The 20050-nt window shown below is 44.3% G+C and overlaps 1 protein-coding gene across 4 annotated transcripts; it reads left to right on the top strand.

Moving 5' to 3' along the window:
* Positions 1–2417: 2417 nt before the first annotated feature.
* Positions 2418–19704, top strand: ZNF202 (zinc finger protein 202). 4 transcript variants are annotated; one of them, XM_030918564.1, is made up of 9 exons: positions 2427–2552; positions 3571–3690; positions 3872–3987; positions 13107–13605; positions 14267–14516; positions 14863–14951; positions 15809–15938; positions 16444–16563; positions 17048–19704. In XM_030918564.1, exons 4-9 carry the CDS (start codon positions 13204–13206, stop codon positions 18040–18042), a joined length of 1986 nt encoding a protein of 661 aa, XP_030774424.1. In that variant the 5' UTR covers positions 2427–2552; positions 3571–3690; positions 3872–3987; positions 13107–13203; the 3' UTR covers positions 18043–19704. The 4 variants fall into 4 exon arrangements, with proteins under 4 accessions (XP_030774425.1, XP_030774424.1, XP_030774426.1 ...); XM_030918566.1 differs by having other exon boundaries at positions 14267–14477; XM_030918565.1 differs by lacking the exon at positions 3872–3987 and having other exon boundaries at positions 2418–2552.
* Positions 19705–20050: the final 346 nt, after the last annotated feature.

Below are 20050 nucleotides of genomic sequence, written 5' to 3' on the forward strand. Positions count from 1 at the left end.
AGCCGAGATGGTGCCACTGCACTCCAGCCTGGTGGCAGAGCGAGATTCCATCTCAAAAAAAAAAAAAAAAAAAAAAAAAGTCATTAGGGTTATCCATTCACAAAATCTCTTTTCTTCGCCAAACTTGTCAGGCTTCTGAAACTCCTCCTAGGGCTATTGGTGTACTTCCTTGTAAAATCTAATGTTAGCAAAGAACTCTAAGTCCTTTAGCAGGAACTCCCCCATCCTTGATACCTGACCATCTTTAATACCTGGTCATGGTCCTCATCCTCCACCATCCCACAGGTGATATCTGATCACCCTGACCTGTCTTCAGCGAGAATCCTATTAGGTTGACTTAGCCAGAATCCCCCTTATGCCTGACAGTTCCCCTTAGTAATTTTCAATCCACTGATGTCCCAAACTCCAAAAAAATTTCCTTGACTATAAATTCCCACTTGCCTATTCTGTATTTAGAGTTGAGCCCAATCTCTCGTCCCTACAGCAAGACTTCATTGCAGTGGTTTACCTTTCCTGGTCCTGAATAAGTTCTCCCTTACCATGCTTTAACAAGTATCACTGAATAATTTTTTCTTTAACACTGGAATGCATCAAATGTTTAGAAGAACATGTTTATGTATTATTTATGCACTTAATACTAATATTTTAAAATATTCAATGAGATTTACAGAGAAAAACATTTGGTACCCAGTAGGCTTTCATGAAATGTATATTTCTCTTTGTATTGGGTTATTTTATGTGTCAACTTGACTAGCTAAGGGATGCCCGGATAACAGGTAAAACATTATTAGTAGGTGTGTCTGTGAGGGTGTTTCTGGCCAATATGGTGAAACCCCATCTCTACTAAAAATACCCAAAAAAAAAAAAAAAAAAATAGCTGGGCGTGATGGCGCATGCCTTGTAATCTCAGCTATTGGGAAGGCTGAGGCAGGAGAACTGCTTGAATCCAGGAGGCGGAGGTTGCACAAGACTGTCTAAAAAAAAAAAGAGGGATTAGCATTTGAATCAGTAGACTAAGAAAATCACTCTCACCAATATGCGTAGGCACCATCCAATCCATTGAGGGCCCAAACAGAATAAAAAGGCAGAGGAAGAGTAAATTCACCTCTCTCTTCTTGAGCTGGGACATCATCTCCTCCTGCTCTCTGGCCTTCAGACACCAGCACCTCAATCTCTTTCCGGTTCTCAGGCCTTCAGCTTCAGACTGAATTATACCACCAACTTCCTTGGTTCTCCAGCTTACAGTTAGCAGATGTCGGGACCTCTCAACGACCATAATCATGTGAGCCAATTCCTTATAATAAATCTCCTTTTATATGTTTATACATACCCTGTGTGAAAGGAAAATATCTTGGGCCCCCAAAATCACTAAACTAAAGGGAAAATTCAAGCTGGGAACTGCCTAGGGCAAACCTGCTTCCCCTTCTATTCAAAGTCACCCCTCTGCTCACTGAGATAAATGCATATCTGATAGCCTCCTTTGGAAGGGCTAATCAGAAACTCAAAAGAATGCAACTATTTGTCTCGTATCTACCTATGATCTGGAAGCCCCCCTCCCCGCTTGGAGTTGTCCTGCCTTCTGGGTTCACACCTATTAGCTCTGTTTCGCTAATACACTTCCACTTCACCAAAAGTAACTAATCCTTTAGTTCAAACCCAGTAAACAGATCCCAGCAACGTGTCCCATGAAAACGAGGTGGCACATGGCACGTGGAGAGTGGTGACTTACAGGGTAAGAGTGACAAGAGCAAAGGAAAATGTCACGTATGGGCAGAAAGGTCCCCAAAAGACAAACACGAACAAGTGAGATCAGGGAAGACAGCCTGAAAGTAAAGAAATAAGAAGCAACACTCAAAGGAAAAGAAAGAACAGTGATACCATAACTATTCTCTTTCTGAGCTTCTAATGTTCCATTCAGTTCATGGGCAATGTATCATTTAGTCCTCAGAGTAAACGGTATTATAATACCCAATTTCTATGATGCACAATAGGGTTCAAAGATGGAGTGATTCGGCCGAGGCCCTGCTGCTGTTGGTGAATGCAAGAGCCAGTATTCAAACCTAACGCTGCCCTTTTCTACCATGCTGCAGCGGACAATGCAAAGAAAAAAAATATCAAGAAAAACACGTAGAGGTATCCAAATGAAAACAAACACACAAAAGATCAAAAACAGAAAAGAAAAAAGAAAACCCTTGCAGAAGGTATGCGTGTAAATGAAAGGCCCAAGATGTTAATTTATTCGCTGCAGAGTGGAGTTGGAGGCCGCTGACGGAAGCTGTCGGGCCCGAGGCTTCTTCGCATTGGGTCCTTGGGGAGCACGGAGCCGCAGCCCGCGGAGGGCGCATAGAGAGGACCAAACCTCCCACAGCCTAGAAAGGCTCCAGCGCGGCAAGAAGGCGGGGCGAGCGATCGCTTCCGGTTCCGGACGCAAAGGCCCCACGTGTTCCGACCCGCTAGGCCCCGCGCGGCTCGGATCCGGCGGCGCTATTTCGGTCGGGAGTGGGTGGGAGAGAAGCCGGGGCAGGGGAGGAGCCGCTGGAGCTGTCGGAGCCGTGAGTCCTGAGTGGGCTGGGCCGGGCCGGGCTGGACCGGGCCGGACCGGGCCGGGCCGGACCAGATCGGGCAGAGCCGGGCAGGGCGGGGAGGAGGGGGAGGGACCGGAGACCCCGCCCCCCAGAGCCTGGGGAAATCGCCGTGTCCTGGGGAAGGGGTGGCGGCGGTGTACTGAGGGGCCGAGACGTTGTGGTCTCTGTGTTTTCTGGTGGCCGGAGCCAGTGTCTCCGGGGACACGGATGGCGCTCCTGGCTTCCTTTCCTTTCCAGCCACCGCCCTCCGCCCCCTCCTGGGGCCTGCAGAAATGTAGTTAGTCCGTACCTCGTACCTCCTAACGCTTCCGCGCAAACTGTCCCCCCGGAACCGAGGGAGGAGTGGTCTAGGCCCCTTTATTTTCCGCAGCCTTTTCTCACCCTTCCTCATATTGCTTAAGATCGTCTCAGTGCGCTCCTTGCCCCGGCGAGCCGCATCTCCTTACACCACTAAGCCCCTCTCAGCCCCCAGCACACACAGGTACACTCAGCCATGATCTTATCACCTGTGATGATAGTAGTCCTTGGCGTCCATTTGGCCAGTGGCTTTTCAGCTGCCACTGTGACAGACCCTGAGCTTCCCCTCAAGCCAGTAACTGCTGTCTCCTGTTGCAACTTTCCTCTCCTGCCACTCCTGACAGCCAGTTTTGGCACCTCTTCTCGGCACCAGCGTTACTTTTAGCAGGAGTATACCTACTTCTTAACTGCCTTGACTAAAAGTTTGTTAGTTTGTGTGCCATGGATAGGCTGCGTGCCTTCAAAAAGATGTCAGTCTAATTTTTGTTTTTCTGAACAATGAATGTTCTCATCTAGGCCCTTTGATAATCCTGTCTGCCTTGGGGTCTGTACTGACCTCCGCAGAGGGAGACTCTTAGACCCAGCCTTTCTTAGACAACCTTGGTCCTGGGGAGCAGTGCCACATCCCAGGCTCTCACTTAGAGACTGAGCTTAGAACTGTTGCTTTTTCTCTATCCACGCTCTGCAGGTGACACCCAGGGCAGCTACACTCAGAAGTTCCAAGGAATGCTAGTGGAGCCCCTCATCCCTCCCAGCTTCTCTTCCAAGCTGCCCGGTGGGGCTTGATCCAGGAAGCTACTTCAGAAAGGTTGTGGGATAGCCGTGGGAGGTTTGTTGGTGGGAAGCGTGTGAATGCGGAGCAGTCTTGGATAACTCTTTGCTGTTACTATCTAGCATAAGAGGGTGGGCAGGGTTGGAGAGAGGACAGGAATTATTCCTCCTGGGACCAGACACCTGGGATTCATAATCTTTCACCCTTTCTCCTCCAGCTATACCCTTTTTGTACTCTGTGTATATACTATATTGCAGTAGACAATCATTCCAAGGGTACAACAAGGTTTACTACAATGTGAGGGACTCAGCCATTGCAAATTGTACAGATGAGGTAAGTTAAAGGTTTACATTTTTTCCCCAGTAAATTTGGCACAGATTTAAAAAGTGAAACAGTTCTAGATCCCTTGCTTTTCCTGTTCTCTCACCAGCAAACCCTTTAATTTGGCCAGCAATGGCTTTCTGCATGAACGCCAGATTCACTTCATTTGCTAGGTGGTGGTTCTCAAACTTACCGTAAGCACCTGAAGGGCTTGTTAAACACGCCAGATTCACTTCATTTGCTAGGTGGTGGTTCTCAAACTTACTATAAGCACCTGAAGGGCTTGTTAAACACATATTGCTGGGACCCACCCCTAGAGTTTCTGGTAATAGGTCTGTGCTGGGGCTTGAGAATTTGTACTTCTAACAAGGCTCAGGTACTGATGCTGCAGATCTGGGTTCTTCACTTTGAGAACAACTACCTTTTGGCCAAATGTGATACATCTTGCAGTAGGTTGGGGTTCAGAATACCTTTGAGTACTTCTGTGTTGGAAACTAGTAATCCAATCTTTTGTGGATAATCACTTAGGTCTGAATATTTTGTTCGCAAAATTAAGAAAGCATACCTAAAAAAATGCTATATGCCAACTTTGAAGTGAAGTATTGATGAGTTCTTCCCCTTGATTTTCTTAATTCTCTTGATAGGGGCCTCACATTTTGATCGTATATATTACACCGGTATTCTGGGCTTTTGCTGTGAATTCCTAGTATTGCTAAAATCCTGCTATTTCTTAACTACCTGTTAAGTTCCTCAAGGTCAGAGCTGCTTTTTTTAATCTTTCTCTGCCCAGTACCTTGAATTGTGTGGGACACTCAATTGACGCTCAGTAGATATTTCTGTATTGAACTCCATCCCTTGTCCTCCTCCCTTCTTGATGTTTTTCTCCACTGACCTTATGCTACACAGTACAGCAGGGCATGATTATGCCACCTGATTACCCCCAAGAGATTGGAATAAATGCTAATGCCAGATTCCTATAGCTATCCCTGTGAATGGTTTATTCCCCCGGAGCCCTGACACCTGCTGATTTCTGAATTTTCAGTGCTTCTGTAATATGTACAAGTTGGGGGAGGAAAAATAGAAAGCTTAATAAAACTCAACATGCATTTATTGAACACCTTTTCTACCAAGGGCTTGACAAAGTGGTAGGCACTGGGAATAGAAAAATGAGTAAGGAGACCCTTGCTCTCGAGGCAGGGCTCTCAGTGGGGAGACAGACGTTAAGCCAGCCCACCATGCCCACGGCAAGAATGACTTCTGGGATTCCTTCTTTGGATCATGATTTAGTCTTCAGTGGAAACCTGGTGCTCCTCAGCTTCCTCTGGTTCAACAGGCAGGGATCCCATCCCTTATCATCTCCTCAAATGTTAAGGGAGCCTTGAGCAAAGCCAGAAGGAAGTCATCTAGACGTAGAACAGGGGATATCTACACAGGGTGTGTTAATGACAAAGCTAAAAACGTAGTCAATGACTTTTGAATTTACTGCCGTTATGAATTATCTATAGCAACACCTCAGGTCAGCTCTGTTATTTCCCATTAAATGATGGTTACTCTGACTATCTGATTGGCATTGACTATGTTCATTGTAGGAATTGCATACATCTAGTTTAACTCTGGCTGTCAAATGAGAGCAGTTGCTCTCATCAGGATTGGTGTCAGGTTTGATATCCCCTCCTTTTCCTGCTTCAGGTTAATTTGTGATGTTCTGTTTTAAACTGAGGCATATAGCGTGACTTGCTTTATTTAGGCCAGTAACTGCTTTGGGGTAGTTTTCCTGAAGGTTAAAAAGCCTAGCTTCATGATGGAGGTTAACCAACATGACCATGATGGACAGGTGTATAAATCTGACCTCCTAAAAGTCTGTATTTGAGACTGAGTGCAGTGGCTCACACCTGTAATCCTAACACTTTGGGAGGCCAAAGCCGGCAGATCACTTGAGCCCAGGTATTTGAGACCAGCCTGGGCAACATGGCAGGACCCTGTCTCTACAAAAAATTTAAAAATTAGCTGGGTGTGGTGGCATGTGCTGTAGTCCCAGATACTCAGGAGGCTGGGGTGCGAGGATGGCCTGAACGTGGGAGGCAGAGATTGCAGTGAGTTGTGATCTTGCCACTGCACTCCAGTCGTAGCAACAGAATAAAACCCTATCTCAAAACTTAAAAATCTTTGTTTGGCCCCTCGCTCTCCTCAACCCTTGAGTAAATCTCTCTCAGCATTCTAGGCTGATACATTATGGCCCAAATACTCAACAGAGATGGTGTATATCCTTATTCCTCTCAAAACTCATCAACATCAAAAAGCTGGTTCAGTTCTCTACCTTTAGATAAAGAATCAACCCAAGATTCAACATGAGCTGCTGTGACTTGTCCAAAATGACACCTCTTTACAACATAGAGCAGGGGACAGAACACAGGTCACCCTCCCCTGAAGGCAGCTATCTACTGTTTAACATTGCCTCCTAGGCCTGCCGTATATAACCATCAAAAACTTTAAGAATAAAGTGAATTGTTACAATTTTTTTTTTCATTTTTGTGTTTACATTTACTCTCAATGACATGTTTATTCCCACCTAATATCTGGAGGCTAACCACAAAATCTGCAGCATTTCCAGGCGGAAGATACTTGTGTCTTAGCATCCACTGACTTCCCTGTACCACCTACTACATATTTGACCTCTTTTTCTTTCTTCCTGTCTTCCCTTTCTCTATACCTTATTCTCTTTCTTTGGTACCTATTGTAACAAGTTTTGAACCATTTCTCCCCTCACTACTCAAATATCACTTTTATGAAGGGGGAAAAAAAAAACTTAGGTGGCAAAAATATTTTACAAAAACAGTTTTAAACATGGTCTGAAGCATACTGGTCATGTGTTAGAAGGCCAAAAGCTAGGGAATTCACTCCCTTTCATTCACTGTGCCATCTAGGTTAAGTTTTCATAGGTCTTCTTGGTACACTGAGTTTGCCTCAGATTGTGTCCTGCCAGTTACAGGGAGTGGAGAGGGTTTTGATATATTGGTAATTAGAAGCGTTGCTGATACGGTCTTCGGTGGGAGAATGTGTGTTTAAAGTTCCTTCTCATCTGTATTCCAACACTTTCATTTAATCCTACTTCATAAAGTGCCTCCAAAGCAAGGATTGTTTTTTGGTTTAGCATGGCTTCTTTGATATAACAATAGACAGATCAAGATTTTCCTTATGCCATCTATTTTTTTGTAATTATGATGAAGTAAAGAACTGTTTGCTTGTTTATCATTTAAATCTTGCCTTCTTCCCAAAAGGATTTCGAATAGCTTGAAGGAAAATGAATAAAATATATTGAGCACCTACCCTATGCCAGACTCTATGCTGAAGGATTTCTATAGGTTATTTCATTTACTCCTTAACCACATGAGATAGGTAGCATTAGTCGCATTTTTGGGGATAAGACTGAGGCTTAGGGAAATTGTGTTACAAGGCTAATGAGCGAGGTCAGGGATTCAAACCCAGTGCTCCAAGGTCCCTAACCGTTACGTGGAAAGCTTAGATAAGCGCTTGTACATAGGACAATTAAGAATAAAAGAATATCTCCATTAGAAGGATTGTACTGGGCTAATCTTTTGTTTTAAAGAACAGCAACAGCATTGGAAAAGAGTGGTTAACAGTTTTTATTAGTCAATTTCTATTCTAGAACACTGAGAGGAGCTGTTGACAGGCCCTGGTTAGCCCCAGCAAGTAGCCATATTAAAATTCCCAAATTATAGGCCTGCATTAAGGTATAAAATAAGAATGGGGACTGGAAGGGATATAAATATCTGCTAAATATAATAATTTCAGTTCTAATCACTGTTTTCTTCTGAGGATTGTTTTCCAGTAAATAGGAAGATCACTGTCTCTCCTTTAAGTTGACAGTATATGACTACAGACTTTGTCATTTAGGGTCCAGAAAGATCACCCTAGCTAGTAGCGTTTTAAGGTAGAGAACTAGATATTCTTTCATTGCCTGTGGTTTTCTGTTCTTGTAAGAGAATTGACCTTGGGTCTTCACTGCCACATGATACCTTCAGATAAGGGGCAGAGACAGCTGGCCTGAGGAGTGTATGAAAGTCTTACCTTCAAGGCTCCTCTCCAATCTTGTGCATCCTAGGAACACTCAAGACACTAGGTTGTATCTTTGCAGATATTGTTTTAGTGTCTTCTGGAACCAAGTCTCTTACTTAATCCTGGCCTGGTTTCATAATCTCTCTATTCTCTTTATAGTTTTTATCTTACTCTGGAACTCTTCCAAGGACAGAAATTGAAGAAAGGTATTAGAATAGCAAAGGCAACAAATTGCAAGGTATACTTGTGGCATAGCACATCCCATTCATTATAGAATAAAAACTCAACATCTGTTTTCTGCCTCTAATATTAATATTTGACATTTGCACAACACATTTTGGTTCATAAAGCTCTCACATCTCAGATAATCACTGAGTTAGGAGACTGGTTATCTACAGAGGGCTTTATCCTTTACAAGGGCTCTTGTGTATGTTACTTCACGAAACCCTCAGGGACGCTCCAGTTTCTTGGGGATCTGGGGCTGGGATGTACATCTTTGGATACCCAGTTTGGTGCTGTGCACAGCACTGCTGTATCTCCTTCATTTCCCGTCTCTTACCCCACCAAGACTCCTTCCTTCATTCCTTCGATTGCTGATCTGTTTTCCTTCGTCTTCCTAGGCTGCCAAAGTAAATGCAAAACAAGCAACAGAAATCTCAGCTTGTGATTTCTGAAGGGCGTTTTTAAATGGCCAGTTTGGTGTGGCACTGTTATATGTTCTTTTTTCTTTGGAGAGCAAAGCCCTCTGAGAGAGCAGGAACTCTTCTGTCAATGCATACGTTGTAGGATCCATACTGTGGAATCTCTTGTACCTAGTGCTACATGAAAACAATGAGGATTCCAAGTCTACTTCACTGGACGTCGGTTCTCAAATTTTTAAGATACTAGAAGTCCTTTTATTAAGCCAAAAGACCCTAGATATTAATTCCGTCTTCCAGGGGTAGGAGTTGGGGTGAGGGTTGGAAAGCTTTATCTGGATAAATAATCAGTATTGTAGTTCCATTTATTTCATGTCTGACTTTGTGCTTATTAAAATTGATTTGAATCCTCAATGGAAAATGATTTTTTTTTTTTCAAATGCCCAGTGTTGTGTGACTTGCATTTGGATTATTCCTAGTGCAACCTGAAGATTTCTTGTGATGAGTTGTGGTTCCATCACCTTGGGAACCACTAAGAGAATTCTGTTTTACTCACAATCCAAACAATAAATGTTTTTTTCCCTGTGTATGCCTTTATCCAGCACACAGTTTGCTAGACTTATGGATGAATATGGGTTAATATGACATGGTATCTATCCTTCTGGAAACAGACTTTTAAAACCTTACTAAGCGTTCTCTGCATTCATCAGATATGAAGTGAATGCCTGGTGCATGCCAGTCATCGAGCTGGGCACAGCATGTCCCTGCCCTCAGAGCTTTACAGTCCAGTGAGTTCAACAGATGAACAATTTTGATGACACAAAAAATAAACACATGTGCATGCTGTGATAGGGGGAGATACAAGTTCCTGTGGAAGCATCATCTGGGAGGACCAGGGAAGGCATCTTGGAAAAACTGAGATCTGAAAGATGGGTAGAGTTAACCACATGAAGAGAGTGGAGAAGGGTACTTCAGGCAGTGTGAACAGCATCAGGAAAGCCCAGGGAGGGTATAGAAAAGAAAGAACAGTAATTCGAGCAGTGATTTCAATGGGAGTGGCAGTCATGGAAGGAAAGAGAGGTAGCAGGGACCAGGTTTTGAAGGGCTTTGTGTATCACATTTTAAGAAGTTTAAATTTTAACCTAAGGTCACTGGGAAGCCATTGGCAGATTTTGTACGTTAGGAAGTTCACCACTTACCTACTTGGAGTATTGCAGGTGAAGCTAATATGGATCGGCCTCCTGCCCATTATTAAATCCTGTTCCTGTCTGCCCCTGCTGTCTCTCCCCATCTCTCTCTGTCTCACAAAAGCTAAAGGAAAGCATATAGGTTCCAGAAGGAAAAAGAAATAACCACTAGAAGAGTAAGTATAAGCTGACTTCACTAAGGCCCAGTGAGATTCCAAACCAAAATAAGGTTTCTAGGGTTTGAGCTTTTAATACTGGTACTCCAACAGGGAGACAGGACTTGGGGAGCTGACGCTGTGTGAAAGTTACAGAACTGAGCAGCCTGCAAATCTGGACCCTTGAACATCTTCCCACTGACCCAGGAAAAGTACAAGGAAGTAGGTTCTCCGAGCCTTGGGTAGGCCAAACATTACTTGAAGGCATCGGTCTAAGTAATACACAAAAACGTTATTCAGGAACACTCTGAGAAATGAACATAAAAACTGATTTGGTCAGGCACCGTGGCTCAGCCTGTGGTAACAGTGCTTTGGGAGGCCAAGGTTGGAAAATCACTTGAGGCCAGGAGTTCCAGGCTGTAGTGAGCTATGATTGTACTACTGCCCTCCAGCCTGGGCAACAGAGGGAGAGTCTTAAAAAAGCAAATTGTCCAAGATCATTGAAACCATTAGCACTTAGGAAAAAACAAATGAAATTACATTCAAGGGCCTCACATTTAAATCCAGGGCTCTCGGGACTCCCAAAGCAAAAAGATGGGCATAAAATAAAAAATTACAAGCCACTTGAGAAAAAAAGTAAATCACCATGAGGTAGAGACAGCAGAGGAAAAATTGCACATGAAAATCAAGGAATTAGGGAGCTATCCAAAATAGACTATGAAAGTATGTTGCAAGTGATTGAGGATAATGAAAAAAAAATGTCATAAGAGCATGAATTAAAAGGGTTTTGAGAAAGAATGAAGATAATATGGTCATTGACTATAAACTCATTTGATGGGTAACAACAGATGAGACACAGCTGTTAAGAGTGGATCAGTAACCTTGAATGTGGATGTGAGGCAATTGTAGTACAGCACAAAAAAGATTGAGAAATGACGGAGCCCTTAAACTGCTTGTGGACACTGGTCTGGAGGGGGACAGGATGAAGACAACCAGTCATAGAGGTTGAACTGAGTCATGTCTCCAATGTATCAGTGCCTGTTATGAGCCAGTGCTGTTGAGGAGCAGAGGATACTGTAATTTTTTTTTAAGTTCCTATTAATACCTTCTAGTGGGTCATAATGGCTCAACCGGGGGAATGGCAGTAGAGATGAAGAGATGGATTCAAAAGACATTTTTTAGAAGAGATGGATTCAAAAGACATTTTTTAGAAGGTGGAATTAACAGGATATGGTGAATAATAAAAAGATAGTAAAAACATAATGGAGGAAACAATGGTTCTTCCTGTTACAATAGGAAGAGCTTTGGAGTAGAGTTTTATTCATTTTACAGGCATTTATTGTGCACTTTATTATAGGTATTGGAGATTGATGGAAAATACTTCCTGACTTCAAAGAGTTTCACAGGAAAGATAAGCGATGGCTATGTAATATGACCGATACTGGGACAGAGAGGTGCCCAGGTCACTACGGGAAGACTTAGGTGATTTCTAACCATGTCCAAGAGTAGGGGAAATGGGATCAAAGAAAACATCTCAGAAGACATGAAGCCTGAGCTTATGTCTTGAAAAATTTAAAGTTTAACCTAAGCAAGGATAAAGAATCAGAAGAAACAGCGTGTTCAAAAGCTAAAGAACATGGGACTCATGTGCTTTGCATGTACATATGTGTATGTATGATGTCTGAAAGGATTGGAGAGGAGGGCGAAGAGAATAACAAGATGAACATCAACCTAATGTAGAATGCTTTGAAGTTTGTATTTCACTTAACAAGACAGCGGGAAGTGATGGAAGGATCTTAGATAGGAAAGGGACATGAGCACATTTGCCAGTAGCGCTTGTACTGGTCATAGTGGGAATGTGAAGGTGACAAATCTGGAGGCAGGTAGCTCACATTTGGAGGCAGTTACAGTCATCCAGATGAGAAGTGAGAGGGACCTAAGCTGTAAATCGTGGGAATAAAGAAGACAAGACCTGTTAAAAAGAAAGAACACACCATGTAGCGTGGAAAGGGGAAGGGTGGAGGGTAGTCTGTGCAGAAGGAACAACCTTCAAAAAGACATGGAGGGCTGAAAAGGCACCCTGTTGTAGGAAGATCAGCAATACATTTTTTATAACCAGATAACCAGGCAATACAGGGAAAAGGTAGGATCTGAAGCTTGAAAAATAGCTTGGGGGCTAATTGTAAAGAGCTTCGTGTCATTCCCAGGATTTTGGAACTGATTTTACTAACATTAAAAAGGTTTTGTTTTAAAATATTGAGTAATACAGTTGGAATTATAATTTAGGAAGATAACCGCTGGTGCCATCGCTCTTCTAAGCAAAGATGGTAGTACATTTAATCCTTATAGTAAATTTATTAGATGAAAACCATTATTATCTCCCTTCTATAGACAGAGAAACCAGCATAAGGAGAATGAGAACTTGCCTATGGTCTCACTCTGGAAATACCTAGTAAGCGATAGAGCCAGGATTCAAACACAGGTAGCTTGATTCCAGAACTTTCGCTCATAACCTTACACACCTCCCTCATGGTTGGTGTTTCTCAACCATGGATACACTTTCGAACTGCATGTAGCATCTCTAAACATACAGTTACCTGGATTGACTGAATCAGAGTGTCTGAAAAATGTGTAATACTGTGTTTTGCAAAACCTCCACAGGTAATTCTGTTGCACTTTGCTCATAGTTGAGTACTGCAGGGATCTCAGGAAGTTAGAGCAGTAGTCCAGGCAGCAGATGATGAAGGGTAAAACTAAAGCGGTCTGTAGGAAGGAAGAGGAGGGAACCAATTTGGAGTCTTAAGAGATGGAATTGGCAGTATTCATGAAGTGGAAATGCAGTATTTTCTTGTGGAGTATGAACCTTGCCTAGGAAGGGGGATAGAGGACCACACCTTTAGTTGTGGATTGTCCTCTCCCAACTGGATGTGTTGATTTATGGTTATGGAGGTTGGGGAAAAGAGGATTTAACCATTTGAAGAAGTTTGTATAGAGGATTATGATTGAACTCAGACTGTTGTCTTTGTGTATAGTTTCATGCTTATACTCTTGTTTGTCTTTACTTCTGTATCCAGGGCCCTTGGGAGAAAATCCTCGCTGTGTCCAGGCTGAGGCTGGGGTCTAATGATAGTGTGAGCTCTAGATGGTGTGAGACCACCCCAAAACCAAGAAATGGCTACGGCCGTGGAGCCAGAGGACCAGGATCTTTGGGAAGAAGAGGGAATTCTGATGGTGAAACTGGAAGATGATTTCACCTGTGGGCCAGAGTCTGTCTTACAGAGGGATGACCCAGTGCTGGAGACTTCCCACCAGAACTTCCGACGCTTCCGCTATCAGGAAGCCGCAAGCCCTAGAGAAGCTCTCATCAGACTCCGAGAACTTTGTCACCAGTGGCTGAGACCGGAGAGGCGGACAAAGGAGCAGATCCTAGAGCTGCTTGTGCTGGAACAATTTCTTACCGTCCTGCCCGGAGAACTGCAGAGCTGGGTGCGGGGCCAACGGCCAGAAAGTGGCGAGGAGGCGGTGACGCTGGTGGAGGGTTTGCAGAAACAACCCAGGAGACCAAGGCGGTGGGTGAGGAGGGGGAGTCCTGATCTGTGTGATGTGGAGGGGGACTATTTGCTGGAAGGCTGGATTTGGGGGAGGGCTTGCAGGATCCCCATAAATTATTAGTGGGCTCTGCCCTTGGGTTGCTCATAGATCCATGAGCCCCATGGATTAGGGGGATGTGTGTGTATGAATGTGACTTTCTGGATTTTGGAACACCTGTGTAGGGACCATCTGAGGGGTCTCAGCCACCAAAGGGTCATGGCTTTGGTTTTCCCTTCCTTGAATGTTGAGCCTTGGGTTCCTGGAGAGGAGAATTTTGTGACTTCCTCAAAGGTTCTCATAGATCCCCAGTCACAGATCCCCCTTCCTGGCTGGTCAGCTAGGGAAGCAGGCAGCAAGAAGAGCTACAGGTGGGACAGGTGGAGATGGGAAGGAGCCCTGGGTGACGGGGGCCAAGGCTGGGGGTGGTGAGAGAGCATTGCAGGCCTGCACATCCCCTGCCTTGTCCTGGGGAGGATAACCTTCAGCTCCTCCTTGCCTGCTCTGTTGGAACTGGAGTTTCCCCTCCTTGTCTGGGTCCCTCTGGGAGTGATTTCTCTAGACATCTTCTCCTAAAATAAGCTCCCATGACAACCAAGAACTTCCTCCTGACTCCATGGTGACTGGAAGTTGGAATTATTCCCAGGTGACTGTCCATGTTCACGGCCAGGAAGTCCTGTCAGAGGAGACGGTGCATTTAGGAGCGGAGCCTGAGTCACCTGGTGAGCTACAGGATCCTGTGCAAAGCTCGACCCCCCAGCAGTCTCCTGAGGAAACCACACAGAGCCCAGATCGGGGGGCACCGGCAGAGCAGCGTCCACACCAGGAAGAGGAGCTCCAGTCCCTGCAGGAGAGCGGTGGGAAGCCTCAGCAGAAAGGGGAAATTGTGGCAGAAGGCAGGCAAGGAGGGGGACGTTTCTCCTGTACCAAGGAAGCTGGGTAGACTGCATGGAAAGAAATCACAGAATTCAGGATGTCAAGAGGAGACAGAACCACCAGCTAGAGTCCCCTAAAAACAGGGCCAAGCTTAGATAGCAGGTTGTTGCTTGTTCTCTTGGCATTCTGAATGTCTTATAGGTAATGGGTGTGGGATATGGGAGCTACCCTTAGGCCTGTTTCTTGGTTCCCATAATAGGAAGGATAGGGCCACCTTCTTACCAAAGATGGTGGGGGATGCCAAGATTTTTGTCCATTATTGGGGCATGCTACATATTACTGACCTTTGCCTTCTTTTCTTCATAGAGGTCCCAGTGCCCCTGGAGCCAGACCTTCCTGCAGAGAGGAACTCTGGAGACTCAGAGATGGTTGCTCTTCTTACTGCTCTATCACAGGTGTGCCCTAATTACCTCTGTACCACAGGGAGTTTGTTTGAAGAACCACTGGGCATTAGCCATACTAAACAGGTGAAGCAGGATGCACATTTACACTCTTGCCAGTTTTAAGCTCACAGTTCTGCAGATGCCTGGAAGGGGAGGAGATAATGAGATAAATTATCGTACCCTCTATTGGATCCATAGGCGCCAACGCCTGTGTATTTGCCATTGACTAGAAAAGCTGACAAAATGAGATTATTTTGTAACACTCCAGTGCAACTTCAAAGTTGTCAAATGAGGGTTTTTTAGTTTTTTTTTAAGGAATAAATCTGATAGTCATTTGTAAGTATGACAGACTGTACTGCTGAGACATTTAGGAAGTATTCACCATGGTCAAAGCCCTGAAGCTAAGCCGTGTGGCTGGAGAAAAAGAAATAGAATTCGTGTATGGTTTTAGATTGTAATCTAACTGAGGAAAAAAGTCTTGTTTTGGCTATAGAGTATAGAAACTATTGAAAGTGATTAGAGTCGTTCGGGAAAGTTTACTAGAAAAGATAAATTTTGCAGAAATGTGTGTAGCATTAAAGTGTCAAGTAGGGATGATGATTTTTAAGACCTTTCCTAAATTTTAAACAGTACCTTAAAGAAGAAGAACATAAGCTGGTCCTCAGGGAAAGTGATGGAGTTGGAGGGGGCAGGGCCAGTGCAGGACGCTAGGGGACACATAGCTCCCCTGAGAATGAGTTTAAGTAGCCCGCCACTTGAGCTCCTTTCATCTCCTAGATGGAGTCTTCCTATTGGGTGACTTTCAACAGGTACAAAATGCGAGGCTACCTGTAGCGTCACATTTTTATGAAATCCTTATGTGGTTTCAGGGACTGGTAACGTTCAAGGATGTGGCCGTATGCTTTTCCCAGGACCAGTGGAGTGATCTGGACCCAACACAGAAAGAGTTCTATGGAGAATATGTCTTGGAAGAAGATTGTGGAATTGTAGTCTCTCTGTGTAAGGAATTTCAAGTATTCTAGAGTATTCTAAGCCCAGAGATCTTTTTCCTGCTGGAAATTTTGGGGGATCTTAGACCTTAGATTGTATGCAGTGAACTTCTCTTATGCCCTCCCCACCAATAAAATGGAGGGATTAGGTGCAAAATATGGTGTCCTTTCAAGTAAAAGATAAATGTTTGGAAATGGAAACCTCTAATAGGGAAACAGACTTGTAATATTACAGCTTTAGTGCAGAAATATTTGAAGTAAGCACATGAGTGTTAAAACAAGAGTTGGAGATAATCTTTCTTGAGTATGGAAAAAGAGGATAAGGTGTACAACGGTGTAATTATTGAGTTGCAGGTGAAAACCACAAGAAAGTACACAAACTAGAGAGATGAAAGATTTCATGACCTGAGCTAGCTATGTATTTGCTCCACAACCCACCAAATAGAAAAGGTCCACTCTTAACACAGGGAATTGTTGAGCCAATCGTGATATCCTATTTTCCCTCTCTTGAGCAGCATTTCCAATCCCCAGACCTGATGAGATCTCCCAGGTTAGAGAGGAAGAGCCTTGGGTCCCAGATATCCAAGAGCCTCAAGAGACTCAAGAGCCAGAAATCCTGAGTTTTACCTACACAGGTGAGGATTGACAAAAAGGGTCTTACCCACCCTGAGCCGGCAGTTCCTCGAGGCAGTGCTTCTCTCTCTCTGTAGGGCCCCGCTCTCATCAGTTCTTCTAACATGTCAGCCAGTACTGCTTTCTCCTTCTGACAGCCATTTCTTCTGTCATTTCCCTCCTCTTTTCTCCTCCCATCATTTGTCTGATAGCAATGTAATACAAAAGGGTGAAAGAAAAATGCTAACTTTTGGAATTGCAGATATACCATTTACTGTACAATTCCCTTAAACCCTCAATTCTCAGTCTCTGCATTTACAAAATGAAGATTATATTTCTGCATACCAAGGTTTGCTGATAGCATAACAATATGAGAAAGTGCTTGGCACAGGCCAGGCATTCCATTGAGTCTTGCTGTCTGAAACCCCTTTTTAAAAATGTCCCCGTTGTGTAGAAGGCATTGTTGCCACTACAATGACCCCTTTTTTCCTCTCACCCTTTCTACAGGAGATAGGAGTAAAGATGAGGAAGAGTGTCCGGAGCCGGAAGATCTGAGTTTGGAGGATATACACAGGCCTATTTTGGGAGAACCAGAAATTCACCAGACTCCAGATTGGGAAATAGTCTTTGAGGACAATCCAGGTGGACTTAATGAAAGACGATTTGGTACAAATATTTCTCAAGTGAATAGTTTTGTGAACCTTCGGGAAACTACGCCCATCCAGCCCCTGTTAGGGAGGCATCATGACTGTTCTGTGTGTGGAAAGAGCTTCACTTGTAACTCCCATCTTGTTAGACACCTGAGGACTCACACGGGAGAGAAACCCTATAAATGTATGGAGTGTGGAAAAAGTTACACACGAAGCTCACATCTTGCCAGGCACCAAAAGGTTCATAAGATGAACACGCCTTATAAATACCCCCTAAACCGGAAGAATTTGGAAGAGACCTCCCCTTTGACCCAGGCTGAGAGAACTCCATCTGTGGAGAAGCCCTATAGATGTGATGATTGTGGAAAGCACTTCCGCTGGACTTCAGACCTTGTCAGGCATCAGAGGACACATACAGGAGAAAAACCCTTCTTTTGTACTATTTGTGGCAAAAGCTTCAGCCAGAAATCTGTGTTAACAACACACCAAAGAATCCACCTGGGAGGCAAACCCTACTTGTGTGGAGAGTGTGGCGAGGACTTCAGTGAACACAGGCGGTACCTGGCGCACCGGAAGACGCACGCTGCCGAAGAGCTCTACCTCTGCAGCGAGTGCGGGCGCTGCTTCACCCACAGCGCAGCGTTCGCCAAGCACTTGAGAGGACATGCCTCAGTGAGGCCCTGCCGATGCAACGAATGTGGGAAAAGCTTCAGTCGCAGGGACCACCTTGTCAGGCATCAGAGAACACACACTGGGGAGAAACCATTCACATGCCCTACCTGTGGGAAAAGCTTCAGCAGAGGCTATCACTTAATTAGACATCAGAGGACTCACTCAGAAAAGACCTCCTAGCTAGGTCCCCATGTGAGGAGATCTGCTTTCAGCCCTCACCTAAGGGAGGTGAGGAATAGGGAAAGCCCTCTTGTCTGCCTGGGAAGACCTTTTCGAGGGAGTCTCCCTGACCTGCCCAGATCTGACATCACCTCTTCCTGCAACTAAATACAAGCCTGGGCAGAACCTCTCTGTCTTCTTCTACACCTTGAGGGGATGTTTCATCCAAAGTACAACCTGAATTGAGGCTTCTCCTTCACTGGAGTGCGCCTGCCTCTACCTCATGGGTATAAAGTAGGAGAATTAAGAGACTTAAGAGGTTGTGGTTACTGTATCATCCAAAAAATAGGCTGTTACATATCATAAAGACTGCTCAGCAGCTTCAGGTTGAAAGTGGCCAAGGACAGCCCCTTAGGTTTGAGAAGGGACCAGCCTGAAGGATTCTGTCTTTAGTGGGGTCAAATCTTAAAGCACACAGCTCTGAACTCAAGACAGGAGATTTGCGTCCTGATGGCTTTGCCACACATTCACAGGATAACTGTATAGATCCCTCGCTGTCTGATTCACTTCTTACCATGCACTTTCCTTTGATGCTGAGGAGAAATGGAAGTGGGCGAAAAATCTCAAGGCTGCTTCACGTGGACCTTGTCAAGCTGCTCCCTCCCCCAGTGTCAAATTTTGTTACCAGGTGCCAAACTGCTAGAAAGGAGGGCCTAGTCAGAAGCCTGTTTCCATACGAGTTCTGGTTTTGTTTTTAATATTTTTTTCTATTAAAATACTCATGCATTTAACCTTCCCATTATTCAGCCAGTCTCTTAGTTTCGTCCCTAGCACTTCTACTGCAAGTGAGGTGGTAGCGTTTGAGTACTTATTGAGTAAAGCGTATTCGGTCATAATGAAATCATTCACATTGCCTCATATGCACAAGCCCACCAACCCCTTCACACCCGCATCACAGGGGCGGTGTGAGTAAGGGTATTTGGGAACAGTGTCAAGTTACAAAGGCACTGTAACAATTACAGAATCATGATTGCCATGGGCCACTTTATTTACATGAAGACAACTGGAAAACAGCTAAGACCAAATTGTGGAAAGTAAGAAAAAGCTGTTGCTGGCAAGACCATCAAGACTATTCTCCTGACACCCTGTTCCCATCATCCCTGACTGAGTACTCTGACATCACGGAAAGTGTTGAACCTGGGACCCCGAGGAATTCACCAGGAGTAAATGGCTTTCATGTATTTGTGTTGTTTGCTTTTTCTTAATGTGATTTTATGTTCCTATAACTAAGAACTAAAAAGTAGCATCTCATAATGGCCCAAGGATCTCTGTTGCAGTTAAAGGTTCCTTGGAGATGAGGCTAAATAATTGTGAACCTCACCTGCTCTGATTGTGGGAGTGGCAAGAACTGGGGAGACGTCCTCCTTAAGTGGAGCACAGGGTATGGGGTTAAAGCATGAGAGGGAGAGTCTTCTGTGCCTGGTTTCTTCTCCTCTATCTCATAATGCATTATGGGCCAGAGGAATAGGGGAGGATTAATAAGACTCCAACCCTAATGGCCCAACAGGGAAATTCTCATTTTGGTCAGTGATTCTGATGGACTGGTTTGGTTTTAATACCAGTCAGCCGTTGTCCTTCTGGAAATATATATATGAAATAAATAAAGGTAACACTTGCAGCCAAGTTCCCTGGTTTCTGGGACTTCCCATCTTACCTGTTCCTTTTTCCAGGGCTTCAGTGTCCTGATACTTCTGAGGGTGATTCATACTCAAATCTGGGAGTACAGAGTATTTTTCTATGAGGAAAGGAAGGCTTGGGATGATTAGCAGACTCCGGTGAAATATATGCACTCTGAGTTAAGAACCAAGCCTGGAGTTTGCAGAAGATACTGTCCTAATATGCAGGCATTTCTAAACTATATATCTAAGCCTAAGCACAGCTTGTCCTGGGTGAAATGTCACAGCCACAAAAGATAATTTCTCCTAGCTCATACTTAACCATTTATAAAGATTGATAAAATTCTGGCAGT

The sequence above is a fragment of the Rhinopithecus roxellana genome, chromosome 15, assembly GCF_007565055.1.
Source record: "Rhinopithecus roxellana isolate Shanxi Qingling chromosome 15, ASM756505v1, whole genome shotgun sequence".
Lineage (NCBI taxonomy): Eukaryota > Metazoa > Chordata > Mammalia > Primates > Cercopithecidae > Rhinopithecus > Rhinopithecus roxellana.

Bases quoted from the DNA above. Each gene is read 5' to 3' on its own strand.
- ZNF202 (XM_030918565.1), top strand. From the start codon at position 13,204: ATGGCTACGGCCGTGGAGCCAGAGGACCAGGATCTTTGGGAAGAAGAG. The intron at 14,517-14,862 runs GCAGGCAAGGAG...TTTTCTTCATAG, and splicing joins AGGGGAAATTGTGGCAGAAG to AGGTCCCAGTGCCCCTGGAG. The intron at 14,952-15,808 runs GTGTGCCCTAAT...ATGTGGTTTCAG, and splicing joins TTCTTACTGCTCTATCACAG to GGACTGGTAACGTTCAAGGA.